Here is a 13,758-nt window from a genome sequence, read left to right as displayed (position 1 = left end):
AATTAGATTTTTGAATTAAATACAATTTTAAAAATTAGCTTTGTTATCCATTTAGTTCCAAATCCAGCTTCTCTCTGTAGTTGGATTGTTTCAACCTACCAGTGTGAGGATGAGTTACAGATGAGTTAGTGTCTGTTTTAAAAGATGTGTATACAAGATAATGTAAATTCAGCTGAAAATTTGAAATGGATAGTTACGGGAACTTCCCATAAATTTGTTCACACATCATGCAGAATTTCCAATATAATGCTTTTATTTTTTTAAAATTACAATCGATTTTTTTGGAGGTATGATGATTTCAATGCATGTGTGAAAAATGACAGTGTAGTGCTAAAACCGTCAGGCAAGTAAAAAGTACGAAGTAGTAAAAGAGGTAGTTTAAGTAAGAAGGAATATAGTCCATGTGGACAAAATAATGAGGAAAAACAGAAAATGTGCAAATGTGTTGAATCAACAGTTATGCTTTAAAAAAAAGATTTGGTAGTGGTGAGATGTTTTAAGTCTATATTTTTCAGCCTAACAAAATTGTTACTTAGAAACGCTGTCTGATTACAAAATTTGTTAGAACTTAGAAATGGAACTTGAGAAATCATTTTGCATAATTCATATGGGGAAACTGTGATCCAGAGATGCAAAATATGTTATCCAAGGTCTCCTAGTGACAGGTAAACCCAGATCTAACTAGAATCCAGAATTATTTGCCTTATACGACATTGCCTAGTGCATTGAGATTAGTGTTAAAATATCACTTTCATCGTATGATGTTTTTTCCAAAAGTGACTTGCTGTGTTAACAAATTTAGGGAAATTTGTTTCCATTCATGAGTCAAGATTATATTAAAGGACTCACATATGCTCCTAGGAAGGTGTTATAGTCTCCTGTGCAGCTTAACAGTAAAACCTTTACACTCTGCTCTTGAAATTGTAATAGATGGGAAATAAAAACAGCTTGAAGAGGATTTTACAATGAAAGTGGGCATCAAAACAACGTAAGTTAATGATAACTGACATTTATATAGCACTTTCCAAGATGCTTTATTTATATTATTTTGTCCTCACAACAGTTGTGTGAGGTAGACTACAGACATTATTATCCCTGTTTAACAAATGAGAAAACTGAGATTGACAGAGGTTAGGTGACTTGCCCAGGGTCATACAGCTAACGTCTAAGGCAGGATGCAAACCGGTCCTTCCTTATTACAAGTCTAGTATTCTGCCTACCATATCACCTTGCCTCTAGGAAACATTAATTGTAGGGGGACATCATCATCTGAAAGGGACCTACGAGATTGGTTTGATAATTTAATTTTTCAGAGGAAATACAGCTGCAGGGAGGCTAAATGATTTGTTTGGGGCCACACAACTTTTCATGCTAAAATCCAGGACAAAAAAAATCTCAACTTTTAGATTGGTGTTTTATCCACTTTAATATCCTCACTTTAATCACTGTGTCACTAGTCAGTTTTTAGGATATATTCTTTGGTCATCCCCTAGCATGTATATGGTTTGGAGGGTTTTTTGTTGATTTCTCTCTGTCTTTCTGTGTATGATGCTCTCACTGTCTGTCTTTCTGTTTCTCTTCTCCCTCTCTTTTCTTCCTTCCTCTCCCTCTCTCTGTGTCATTGTTTCTCTCTCTGTCTCTGTCTTTCTCTCTTTCTCTCTCTCTGTCTTATTGTAATTTCATCAGTATGTAGAACTCTTAGGGTAGAAATGCCTACCATCAACAGCAACACCAATGTGATATTCACAGTGCCTACAGCAGCTATGAATATGCCAGCACAGTTCTTAATCACAAAATATAATAGACTCTCCATATAGAAGACAGAACCAAAACATTTATTCAAACACCAGAAAGCCAAATCCCAACACCAGAAAACCACATCCATCATAGTAACAAAAATCTATACACAGTAACAATGCAGAGGACAGCACCACCCCCAAGCCTTTCCTCTATTAGGCTTCCCACAAATCAGCTCCATTAAACAAAATCACAAACAGGCTCCCCCACTTACAGTACTTGCTGCCTGCTCTTTCCCAGCTGTGACTGGTCTGACCAACTTCCTCTCAGCTCTGTTCCAGCCCCACTGCTTCCTGTTCCCCCCTTTCAGCAAGCTCCTCTCATCACAGGCTTCATGTGACTCAAACTCATGTGACTTAGGCTTCCATATGACTTAAGCAGGTCACATGGGCTTATTAGTGGATGAGAAAGATCATCCCATTCCATTAAAAATACATTAATTCCATTAAAAATACATTAGCAATACACCAATGCAAAGTAGCAGCTCATCTAAGTTACTATCTTTATATGATTGTCTCTGGCACTGAGACATTAAGTGACTTGTCTCTTGTCACTTCAGCAGTATGTATAAGAAGCAAGACTTGGAACCTGTGACTTACTCCAAGGTCAACTCTCTTTCCTACCAAACCTCTCAGCATGTAGACATATATGGGTCCAATATATAAAAATGTATTAATCTCTAGTGACTTAGTCCTGCTGTTAAAAAGTTCAGAAGTAAGCTATCACTGGCCTTCTAAACAAATCAACCACAGGAGATCTCGGGGTCTTCTGGGGAATGAGGGTGTCTGACCAACATAATTTCCATACTTTAAAACATTTGCTTTTTCATGCCGCACAAATTATTGCCTTGCTTAACCAGGCAGAATGATGTTAATTCACATAGATTTCTTTTTGGCATGTTCTCTGTAGGTTCAGAGCTTCATGCGAGGATGGTTATGTAGAAGAAAATGGAAAACCATTGTTCAGGATTATATCTGTTCTCCCCATGCTGAAAGTATGAGAAAGAGAAACCAGATTGTTTTCAACATGGTTGAAGCCGAGTCAGAGTATGTACATCAGTTGTATGTTCTCGTCAATTGTTTCCTTCGCCCTTTAAGAATGGCTGCCAGCTCAAAGAAACCTCCCATCACCCATGATGACGTCAGCAGCATTTTCCTCAATAGGTAAGGTTTGGGATTACTTGGTTCACTTGATTATGTGAATGGTAAAAACCACAATAACCACCAGCCCAATAGTCTATTTTTAGGGTTCTTTTTTTCTCCGAAGACTAGATTCTTAAATTCCTATGGACTGTTATTTTCCTTAAATTGTTAAAAGTAAATCCCATACCATTTTCTTCTTCATCATTTTTCTCAAAGCCTTCTGGGTACTTTTAATCCTCTTCACAATTTGACATTCAGTTTGTTGCCTTTATTCTCGGAGGGGTCTGATCACCTACCAACCAAGAATTGGGACCTTTTACAGTTTGTGTTAAGCATTTTATTTTTTCCTAGTTTACGTGTAAAAACAATTTTTAACATTGGCTTTTAAAACTTTGAGTTCCAAATTCTCTCTCTCCTCACCCTTCCCATTGAAAAGGCAAGTAATTCAATATAGATTATACATGTGTGATCATGCAAAACATTTCCATATTAGTCATGTTGTGAAAGAAAACAGACAAAAAAAGCTCAAGAAAGGTAAAGTAAAAAAGTATGCTTCCATCTGTCTTCAGACACCACCAGTTCTTTCTCTGGGGATGGATGGCATTTTTCATCAAAAGTCCTTCAGAGTTGCTTTATTGCTGACAATACCTAAGTCATTCACAGTTAATCGTCTTACAATATTGCTGTTACTTGGTACAAAGTACATTTCACTTTGCATCAGCTTGTGAAAGTCTTTTCAGATTTTTCTGAGAGCATCCTGTTCCTCATTTCTTATATAGTGCAATAGTGTTCCATCATAGTCACATACCACAGCTTATTCAGCCATTCCCCAATTGATGGGCATCTCTTCATTTTCTAATTCTTTGCTCCCAGAAAAGAGTCGCTATAAATATTTTTGTACATATAGGTAGGACCTTTTTTAAAAGTTATATGCAAAAGAATATGGCACATGTAGAGTCCATGCTCATGGAGTACTTGATGCTCCTAAGAATATCCCCAGATTTCATGACAGAGCTTTCATTTGAGTATGCATTAAAGAACCACAACAACGACTCAGTACTTTTTGTGTTGGAAACTGGAGGAAAAATTTAGGCAAGACCTGGCGTCTGCCTTCATACTGTCGATAGTTAACAAGGCTTTGTTTTCTTCTGGGACTTTTTAAAGTTAGAATTTCAACCCATAGCCTGGAGTCTCACACTTCTCACACTGGCTTGGCTTTGCTTTTTTTTCCCTTACAATGAGACCCAAATTCCTCTCACTAGAAATGCATAGAAGAGAGGCCAAGTACACTTGCCATAGAGTTGGAGGGAGGATTAAGGTGGGAAGATGAAGGATAGCCAGAATCCTTAACAGGCTTCTCATGTCCGGGGGGCTGCAATTTGGAGAACATTGATTGAAATAATGGAGCAAGGCTATTGGCTAGGACTCCTCACTGCTGAGGCGGTCAAAACTCAAGCTGCTGTAGCTCTCTGTGGTCTCCAGGGATTTGTTCAAATTGAATTGCCTTACTTCAAGTTTGAAAGGTCCAGCTTAGTACATTGCTTAAATTCGCAGTCTAGACAAGGTACACCTACATCAGACAGGTACTGCTGAAGGCACTCTGTGAGGCAGGTCATCCTTCAATCTAGTTTTTCCCCAGAACCTGATCTCTCGGTAGATTTGAAGAGACATTTTGAAACTCAGAGTTTGTGTGTGCTTGTTGCTTTTAAAATGAGTTGATTTTTCTTCCTTGTCTTGACAATTGAAACCTTAGGCAGACTAATTATTTGGCGTTTCCAGACAATATTATTTTAAAATTATTGTCATCATTAGTCTCATCACAATTACATTGTGAAAGTAAATATGGTCTATCACTTGTTGTCACAAGTGCTGTTATATGTGTATGTGTGTATGTATGTATATAACATTTTTATATATAATAGAAAATATATAAACATACATTAGTACCAATAGTGGGTTAATAAATGTTTAACAACCAGCTTTCTGGAGAAAAAGTAAACCCACACTTTTAAGTTTAATCATATTATTAAATTTTCTCTGTCACGTAAGTCTAGACAGTCAATAAAGTAATAAGTCAAGCTTAATGTACAGTATTGATCAATTTCTGAGGTGCAAATGCTCATACTGAAATTTTAATAATTGGTTTCCAAGGGTCAGTTCAAGCTGGCTCCAACACACTTCTGAGTAGTTCCATTCAACAAGAATTCTGGAAGGAGAAATAACTTTAGACAGCTCCTCAGTGTTTATTATAATGGATTTGAGCAATTGAGATGAAGTCATTCACTGGGAAAGAAAGATCCAGTTTTAAAAAGGACCTGTATTTTCTCTTACCAGTTTGGATTCTAAAATAGTTAACTTTTTTAATCCAATGCAGCTCAACCAAAGAGTACTTCTGTACAATTCTTGTTGCTGTCCAGTTACGTGCACCTTTCTGTGACCCCATGTGGAATTTTCTTCACAAACATACTAGAGTTGTTTGCCATTTCCTTCTCCATATCATTTTACAGAGGAGGAAACTGAGGCAAACAGAGTGAAGTGTCTTGTCCAGGGTCACATAGCTATTAAGTGTCTGAGGTCAGATTTGAACATACAGAGAGCAGTCTTCCTAACTTGAGGCCCAGCACTCTATCCACTGTGTTGTCCCTAATGAGGGCAAAGTGAGTCTGCCTTGTGGTCTGAGAGCTAAAGTTAGTTAACTCTTTAGAGAGCACAGATTTGTTCTTCAGGTCTTTTCTATGGGCCCTGTCCCTCAAAGGACGTTTTTCATGTCTGTCTTTGAGACATCCAATGCTGAGAGTGTAACTGAGTGTAGTTCCTCCAGATTCTCTGCTGGAGGCTCTTTTTTCCCTCTCCTAGGCACAGCTTATTCTTGCTTCAGCAGGAGAACCATTTCTGACTATTTATGTAGACTCAGTTCCTAAGAAAGAAGATGAGGCTTTTTTGTTTGTTTTTTAACTTTCTACTCATTAATTGCAATATTTCAAAAATAAACAATGAGTAGATATTTCATGTATTCCTATGATAAAAGGATGTAAAAGAGCATTCCAAAACTTAAAAATCTTGTCTGAGCGCTTCCCTCATCCAATTTCCTTTATGTTTTGGGGGTACCATTTTTAATAGAGACTTTTATGAACCATACAGTACCTTTAGGGTCTGTGGTAGGGAGCAGCAGTCAGCTCAGGGCATGCCAGTTTAGAAGTCCTAAGCTGCCAGTGCATTTAGGGTTAGGGTTAGGGTTAGGGAACCCTAAATTCAAAATTAAACTTTCTGTAGGGACTAAGTCAGTTTGCAGATCACACATTCTACCCCTTCCTTTTTTTTTTTTTTAACAGTGAAACAATCATGTTCCTCCATGAAATATTTCATCAAGGACTAAAGGCAAGGATTGCTAATTGGCCCACTTTAATATTAGGTGAGTGCTTGTTTGTGATAATGAAGTTTTCTATTTGCTGTATTAGTAAGATTTGGGTTTTTCTTCACCTAAAGTACTTCTCCAATGGCTCATTGTGGTATAGTGCTGACTCTGCATTCTCAGAGACGGTCCCCACAAAAGTGAATGAAACTGTGGCAGGTTCAGCCAAGGTAGAAAGACTGTGTACTATGGATTGGACAACTCCCGTCTGAAGCTCAGCTCAGCCACACCTGGAAAGGCTTTCCCCCCTTCCCCCGCTCCCCCCAACAGGGTTGCTTACCAGGTTATGACTTCTTTTAGTCTACACATTTCATTGGATTAGAGGTCATAGAGTAAAAGAAGGGAGCTTAGACACACATGTAATAAGTCGTAGAGTCACAAACAAGAAAATGATCCCCAGGGGAGAGAAAGGAGCACCCCCACTGCTGAAATTACTTGAAGTTTCGAAGGTTTCTTATACAGTGGCATCTTTGTCCTTCCATTCAATTTATCAGGCATTTATTCAGTATGTATGGTACAATCCCTACTGTAAGACACTGTGCTAGGCTCTAGGGATGTAAAGATAGATACAACCCAGGTTCCACTGTGAAGGAGCCTACAACTTAATGAGAGTGAGGGAGAGGACAAGTACACAATAAGTGATAATAGGGGAGAAGGAGGTCAGTCAACCAATAAACATTTATTAAATGCCTATATAGGGAGAGTCCTATATATTCCTCTGAGAGAGCGAGGAAAGGCTTTATTTATGAGAAGATGTGGATTAGTCTGGGAAGAACGAATGTCGGAAAGTAGCACAGAGAGAGGGATATTAGAAGCCACCTATTCCTGTCCCCTCACTTTACACATGGGGATGTTGAGAATGAGTGGGGTTAAGTGACTTCACCAGGATCACACAGGGGGCAGGTAAATGACAGAGACAGGATTCAAACCCAGGTCCTCTAACTCCTGATCCAAAGCTCTTTTGGGTTACACCTCCCATTTAGATGACACCTCCATCATACTTCTCCAAGGAAAGCACTTTTGCAAATGAGATGGTGAGGGTGTCCATTTGAAGCTGGGCAAATAGAGCAAAAGTAGAGAGAATGGACATGGCTAGACGAGAATGCAGTGTAATCCAGTTTGGAGCATGGAGTATGGGAAGGGGAGAAGAATATATGGCAGGTAGGTTGGGCCATGTTGTGGAGGGTCAGATCAAGTCAACAAGCCTCTATTAAGCTCTCACTGTATTCCAGACACCATGTTACCTGCGACTGAGAATGCAGATATAAGCCACAAGAAAGACAGCCGTGCCTACAAGGAGCTTATTCTAAGGGGGAGAGATGATACATGAAAGGAAGCTAAGGCGACAAAGTACAGAATCAAGAGAGGAAGGAAGACATGGTTGACTGACTTAGCACAAGGCTGGGGAATCTGTGGCCTCAAGGCCACATATGGCCCTCTAGGTCCTCAAGTGTGGCCTTTTGACTGAATTCAAACTTCAATGACCAAATCCCCTTAATAAAAGGATTTGATACATAAAACTTGAACTCAATCAGAAGGCCGCATTTGAGGACCTAGAAGGCCATACATAACCTTGATGCCACAGGTTCCCCACCCTTGGCTTAGCCAATTTTTAATTTCCTAGCAAATTCCAATTTAAGGAATTGCATAGAGGGGTATTTTGTAGTATATTAGGAAGATTTCTTGAGCAGTTTAAAAGGGGATAGATATTCAGTTAACTTCGTGTATAATTTCACTGGTGTGGGTACTGTGTCACCACAGCTGCTCGCAGCCTCCAGTCAGTCTCCCTCTCCCACGTAGAAGGGTGAATGAGAACCAGTGTCCTGTATAAGATCAGGAACCATGGAGTCTTGGCACTTGATTAATCCGTGCCAAGAGAATTAAGGCAAAGAGAATGTGCTGAAGATTTAGTGGGAGTAGAGGTGAGGGCGGAGAGCTATGTTCTATGTTAAGACACTGTTGTCCCCTACCCCCTCTCATGCAACATAATCAGTATCTGAGGAGCAATGGTGAGAAGATGTTATTCCGAGGTAGCCTGCTGTCACTTATGGGAACTGGTCATTTGGAAGTCTTCTGATAATCTCTTCAAAACCAGTGTGTCTGGGAGACACAAAGAGACCAAGACAGGTTACTGAGTACTTTTGTTAAGTAAGTAGTATGATTGTGCAGAAGAGGTCCTTAGCCCTGTGCTCCACTAATGTAGCCTTTAAGAACATGAAGTCATCTCTATGTGGCAGTAAAATGTTGAAGCAGAACTAAATAAAGGAGATATTTAATTGATTTTGGTCCTATTTCCCTTGTCATATGATGACTTGTTAGGGAACGTATATAAAATAAGTGTATGTAATGTATATAAAATGTACCCCCAGAATTGCCAAGCATTCTGCATGTACTCTATGGAGTATTTGTTGACCATCATGGATAAATGTTGAGTCTATGAATAAAGTACTGTGTGTTGTTATAGTTTTATAGAGATGATAATTAGATTTCTTTGGTGGGGATGACCATCTCTGTTAAAAGGTTGAGTCTTAATACCACAGAAAGATAGGGTAGTGGAAAGAATATCAGCTGGGCTTCACAGATTGTCATTTCAGTCACATTTGACTCTCTGTGATCCTGTTTGGGGTTTTCTTGGCAAAGGTACTGGAGTGGTTTGCCATTTCCTTCTTTAGTTAATTGTATAACTGAGGCAGACAGGGTTAAGTGACTTGCCCAGGGTCACATAGTAGGTAAGTGTCTGAGGCTGGATTAGAACTTGACTCCTGGCCCAGCTCCCTATTAACCATGCAGCTTAGCTGCTTCCAATTCAGAAAATCCGAGTTCAAGTGTCCACTCTTCTACCGACTACTAGTGTGACCTTGGGCAAATTACTGCTCTGATCCAGACTTCAGTTTGTCATCTTTAAAATGAAAAGATTGTATTAGGTGATTTCAAAGGTTCTTTCCAACTCAAAAATCTCAAAATCCTATAATCTGTAATCTTCATCAACTAGGCTAAGCACATTTCCCTAATAATAAGCCTCTAGGAGAGAGATTCTTCACTTGAAATCTATGAACTCGCATTTTGCATATTTTGATCATTGTATTTCAATATGATTTCCTTTGTAATCCATTGCATATAAAAATATTATTCTTAGTGTCCATCAGCTCTACTAGACTGCCAAATGGTCTGTCATGATAGTGAGAGTAATGGCTAGCATTTATATAGGACTTTAAGTTTTGCAAAGCACTTTATAAATATTATCTAGTTTTATTCTCCCAGCAACCTTGGGAAACTGTTGCTGTTATTATCTGTATTTTATAGATGGGGAAACTGATCCCGTGAGAGATTAAAGTAGTAGCCTAAGGTCACACAGCTCTTAGGTGTCTAAATCCAGATTTGAAATCAGGTCTTCCTGACTCCAGGTCTAGCACTCTTAGCACTATAGCATCTAGCTGCCTCATGATATGCCATCACCTGAAAAAAGCTTGGAAATCTTTTCTTGAGGCAGAGTATGGGCACTAAAGTCACTTCTGTGATTCCTTCTCTTTCCTCCCTGCCTTTCTCCACTTACCCAACCAACACTCTGGAATAGTGCTATAAGTATAGTTACGCTTCAGAATGCTGCCATATCCTTGGCTGCTCTTTGGGTGGATCAACCCTGCTCTGTGGACATTTGGAGGATTCACCTTTCTGTGCTTTGCTAAATCTGAGGTGATTACTTTTCCTTAGTTGGAGTCTTATGCCCACTGTCTTATACTGTTTGGGTGAATGTGTCCATGGTGCAGGCAATTAAGTATGTGCTGAGAGTTAACTCTAACCCACCCCTGTGTCCAAGGTTCATTTAATCATAGGCTTTTAACTAGCAGGGACTATCTTGCTGTGGGGGAATACAAACAAATTATAAAAAGGTGTTAAGACATAATCCTTGAGCCTAAAGAGTTGACATTATTTAAGAAGATTTATGCTAAATGAATGTATTTTCTGATTCTTTTCAGCTGACCTATTTGATATTTTACTACCGATGCTTAATATTTATCAAGAATTTGTCCGTAACCATCAGTACAGTCTTCAAGTTCTAGCCAATTGTAAACAAAACAGAGATTTTGACAAACTATTGAAACAGTATGAGGCCAACCCTGCCTGTGAAGGGAGGATGCTGGAAACTTTTCTGACCTATCCCATGTTTCAGGTAAGTCATTCAGTAGACATCTTTATAACTCACTAAGGGCAAAGATGGTCACTCGTAAAGGGTTGTTAAATCTACTGGTATTAAGGCCTCACTCAGTGCCAGAATTCAGAATATATCCTAACCTTCAGAAAACCCAATAAATAAAAACTTGAATTTGAAGAATGGTAAATAATATAATATTAGTAGCTAGTATTTATATGTGGTTCAAGGTTCCCGAAGTACTTTACGTATGCCAACTCATTTGATAAATGAGTGATATTTGCATTGTGAGATTTTTACTTTGTTAAAGAATTAACCAGACTTTCTTTAAATAGCTTACCTTAATGTAATTTAAAAATGTGATTCATTTCACAGAAATGATATTTCTATGCAAATTGGAATTAATTATGATATATACCCACACCCGCATATCAATTGTTGTAAAATGGGGTATATCTAACTAGGAAAATAGGCCTTGGAGTCTGCTTCAACCATTTGCTCTTTCTGGGAGGATTTTCCCTGTGCTATCTCTGGAATGGCAAGGTGGCATCTGAGAAAAGCAGTTTAAGAGTTAGCCTAGCAGTCAAAGATAAGATGACACTTGAATAGTTCTTGTGATTCTTTGTAATTGATGGTGACTGATAAGATCTAGGTTTCATAGGCATTCTCTGCAGCTGAAGGATCAGTTACTTTGGAGCACAATGACCTCTGGCACTAAAGTCCATTATAGCTCCTGTTCCCATGTCTAGAATCCAACTCTCAGACACTCTTTACTGCATTCTGAGAAGGCTGAAATATGACTTGGATTTCCTGGTTTACAGAGGACTGTCATTGACTGTTCTTTTGGAAGTACAATGAACTTTCCCACTGTGGTGTTCGTGGCTGCTTTGGGCCAGACCTAAAAGTTATCACGTGGCAGAGCAGTTTCATGAATTGTCTAGCACAGGGGGTGGGGAACCTGTGGCCTCAAGGCCCCATGTGGTCCTCTAAGTCCTCAAGGGCAGCTCTTTGGCTGAATCCAAACTTCACAGAACAACTCCCCTTAATAAAGGATTTGTTCTGTAAAACTTGAACTTGCTTGCATTATAGGTCCCAGCCATACCTTCTATTTTGCCTTGCGTGAGTTCCTTGTTCTTGTCAATATCCTTGAAACAATTTGTGTTTTCAGAAATAAACACAGCTTACCATTTCAAACCTAAAAACAAAGAACAACAACCAAAAAACCCCCCAAACCCTTGGACTTGATCAGAAGGCTGCATGCAGGGACCTAGACTCTATACTGTGGTACATGCAGTGCTGGCTGTTTGATCATCTCTAACAAGTAGCCATCTCCTATATTGCCAAATGGTTTTGTAGTTTCAGAAAGAACAATGGTTTAGATCCTGATTATTTCCCTTAAAGCCTAAAGCCTCTGTTGGAAACTTGGGAAAGCTTAGAGTTCCGCTTCCTATCCAAGAGACATAGTGCACTGGACAATCAAATGGATGCACATGAAAACCACTTCAGAACCACGAATCTTTGTTATAATGGTGGCTTCTCTCCTCCCTCCCTCTACTCCCTTTTGTGGTACTGAATTTTTAAACTCTGCCTTTGTTGGAAACTGCACAAATAATTTAAGTTAACATTATAATTTTGTATGCTCTAAGGATTTAGAATAAAATAAACTTAAAAACCGTAACTATATATAGTTACAATATATTTCATACATATATATATATACATCCTTGATACATATCAAGGATGGTAGCAAGGATGGTCACTGGGGACACAACTTCTGGGAAAAAAAAGCAATGACCCATATTTGGATATAAATGGAATGTCCCCCAAACTTTTAAGATGTGTATCATAAACTTGAAAACATATTCTTGAAGAAATATCAATGTGTAAGAAATCTGAATTGTTTCTGCTGAATTCTATTGGGATTTTCCAAAACGAAACCTAACCGTTGGTGTTAGGATTTCCCAACAGAACAAAGCTCTGCGTATTTATCTAATTATTTTGCAGTTTCATCTATATGAGACTCCATTTGGGCCTTTAGCGATTAGATTTAGGTAATAATGAAAGCCCTCTTTCTGTACAGATCTTTCCAAATAATGTGAATGTACAAAGGTAAAGTTGTGAGAAATGAATGGAACACCTCATAATTGGGCCTAATTATCCTTCCCACTGGCTAATGCTGTATTTAACAAATGCTGGAGAAATCAATCTCTTCCAGTGTAATACTCTCAGATATCTTGGCAGCATGGTGGAGATAGCCTCATCTGAGCCATTAGGAAATTAGTAAGAATGAATGAATTTGGGGTAGCTAGGTTATGCTGTTGATAGAGCACTGACCTTGGAGTCAGAAGGACTTGAGTTCAAATCTGGCCTCAGACACTTGACACTTACTAGCTTCGTGACCCTGGGCAAGCCACTTAACCCTTATTGCCTCCCTTCCCCTTCCCCTCTCCCCTCCAAAAATGTTCAATGTGTTGAATTCAGGGAGTTAAATGGAATTTACTGGACCTTGCTCCTGCCCAGGAGTTTCCTCCTATTAGCAGTAAACCTGGGCATATTGAATGACCCAAAGTAATCCCCAGATGGCAATCGTCAGACATATTCTCTATTCCCAGCTTTTCTACTTTTTTACCCACTTTGGTTGTGTGACTTTCTGTGAGTCACTTAACCAGTCTGAACCTCAGTTAAAGCATCTTACATGTAACATGAGGAGGTATGATGAGATAGCCTCTAAAATCTTTTCAAACTCTAAAATGCTATAGTTATATGGCCTTTTTGGTGATCGGGATGGTTGAGAGATTAGGTCAACATTTGATTGGCCAAGGCTAAAATTAGCCTAGAATTCCAGAGCAGTGATTTCCAAACTTATTTTTGATTTCCATACCCTTGTCAGTATAAAAATGTATCTCAAATATGTAAGTTTTTACTTAGTTATAAATATGAGTATTTGCTTTTGTAGGGATATGTACACTGCAAAAATTCACACAAAATGAAATTTTAAAAAAATTGAGAAAGATTAAATAGTGTTTGTTCCTAGAGTCAATAGGAAAGCACTGGAGATTATAGAGTAGGGAAGTGACATAGTCAGACTGTGCTTTAGGAAAATTACTTTGGCAGCTGTGTAGACAGTGGATTGAAGAGGAGAGATTCAAGGCCAAACAGTAGTGTAGACAAAAAAGTGACAATAGCCTGAACTTTGGTGGTGACTCTGTGAACAGAGAGAAGGGAGGGTTTTATGAGATGTGTGGATATAAATCCAA

The 13,758-nt window shown here is 38.8% G+C and overlaps 1 protein-coding gene across 5 annotated transcripts in view; it reads left to right on the top strand.

Moving 5' to 3' along the window:
* RASGRF2 (Ras protein specific guanine nucleotide releasing factor 2) overlaps positions 1-13,758 on the top strand; it is a 327,187-nt gene that overhangs the window by 122,582 nt on the left and 190,847 nt on the right. For all 5 annotated transcript variants that reach the window (XM_072606257.1, XM_072606256.1, XM_072606259.1 and 2 more), the window contains 3 exons: positions 2,707-2,960; positions 6,272-6,351; positions 10,329-10,522. In XM_072606257.1, the coding sequence (XP_072462358.1) occupies positions 2,707-2,960; positions 6,272-6,351; positions 10,329-10,522 (528 nt within the window). The remainder of the gene's footprint in view (positions 1-2,706; positions 2,961-6,271; positions 6,352-10,328; positions 10,523-13,758) is intronic.

The sequence above is a fragment of the Notamacropus eugenii genome, chromosome 4, assembly GCF_028372415.1.
Source record: "Notamacropus eugenii isolate mMacEug1 chromosome 4, mMacEug1.pri_v2, whole genome shotgun sequence".
Taxonomy (NCBI): domain Eukaryota; kingdom Metazoa; phylum Chordata; class Mammalia; order Diprotodontia; family Macropodidae; genus Notamacropus; species Notamacropus eugenii.
Note: the sequence above shows the minus strand (reverse complement) of the source record. Positions and strands in the feature narration are given on the sequence as shown.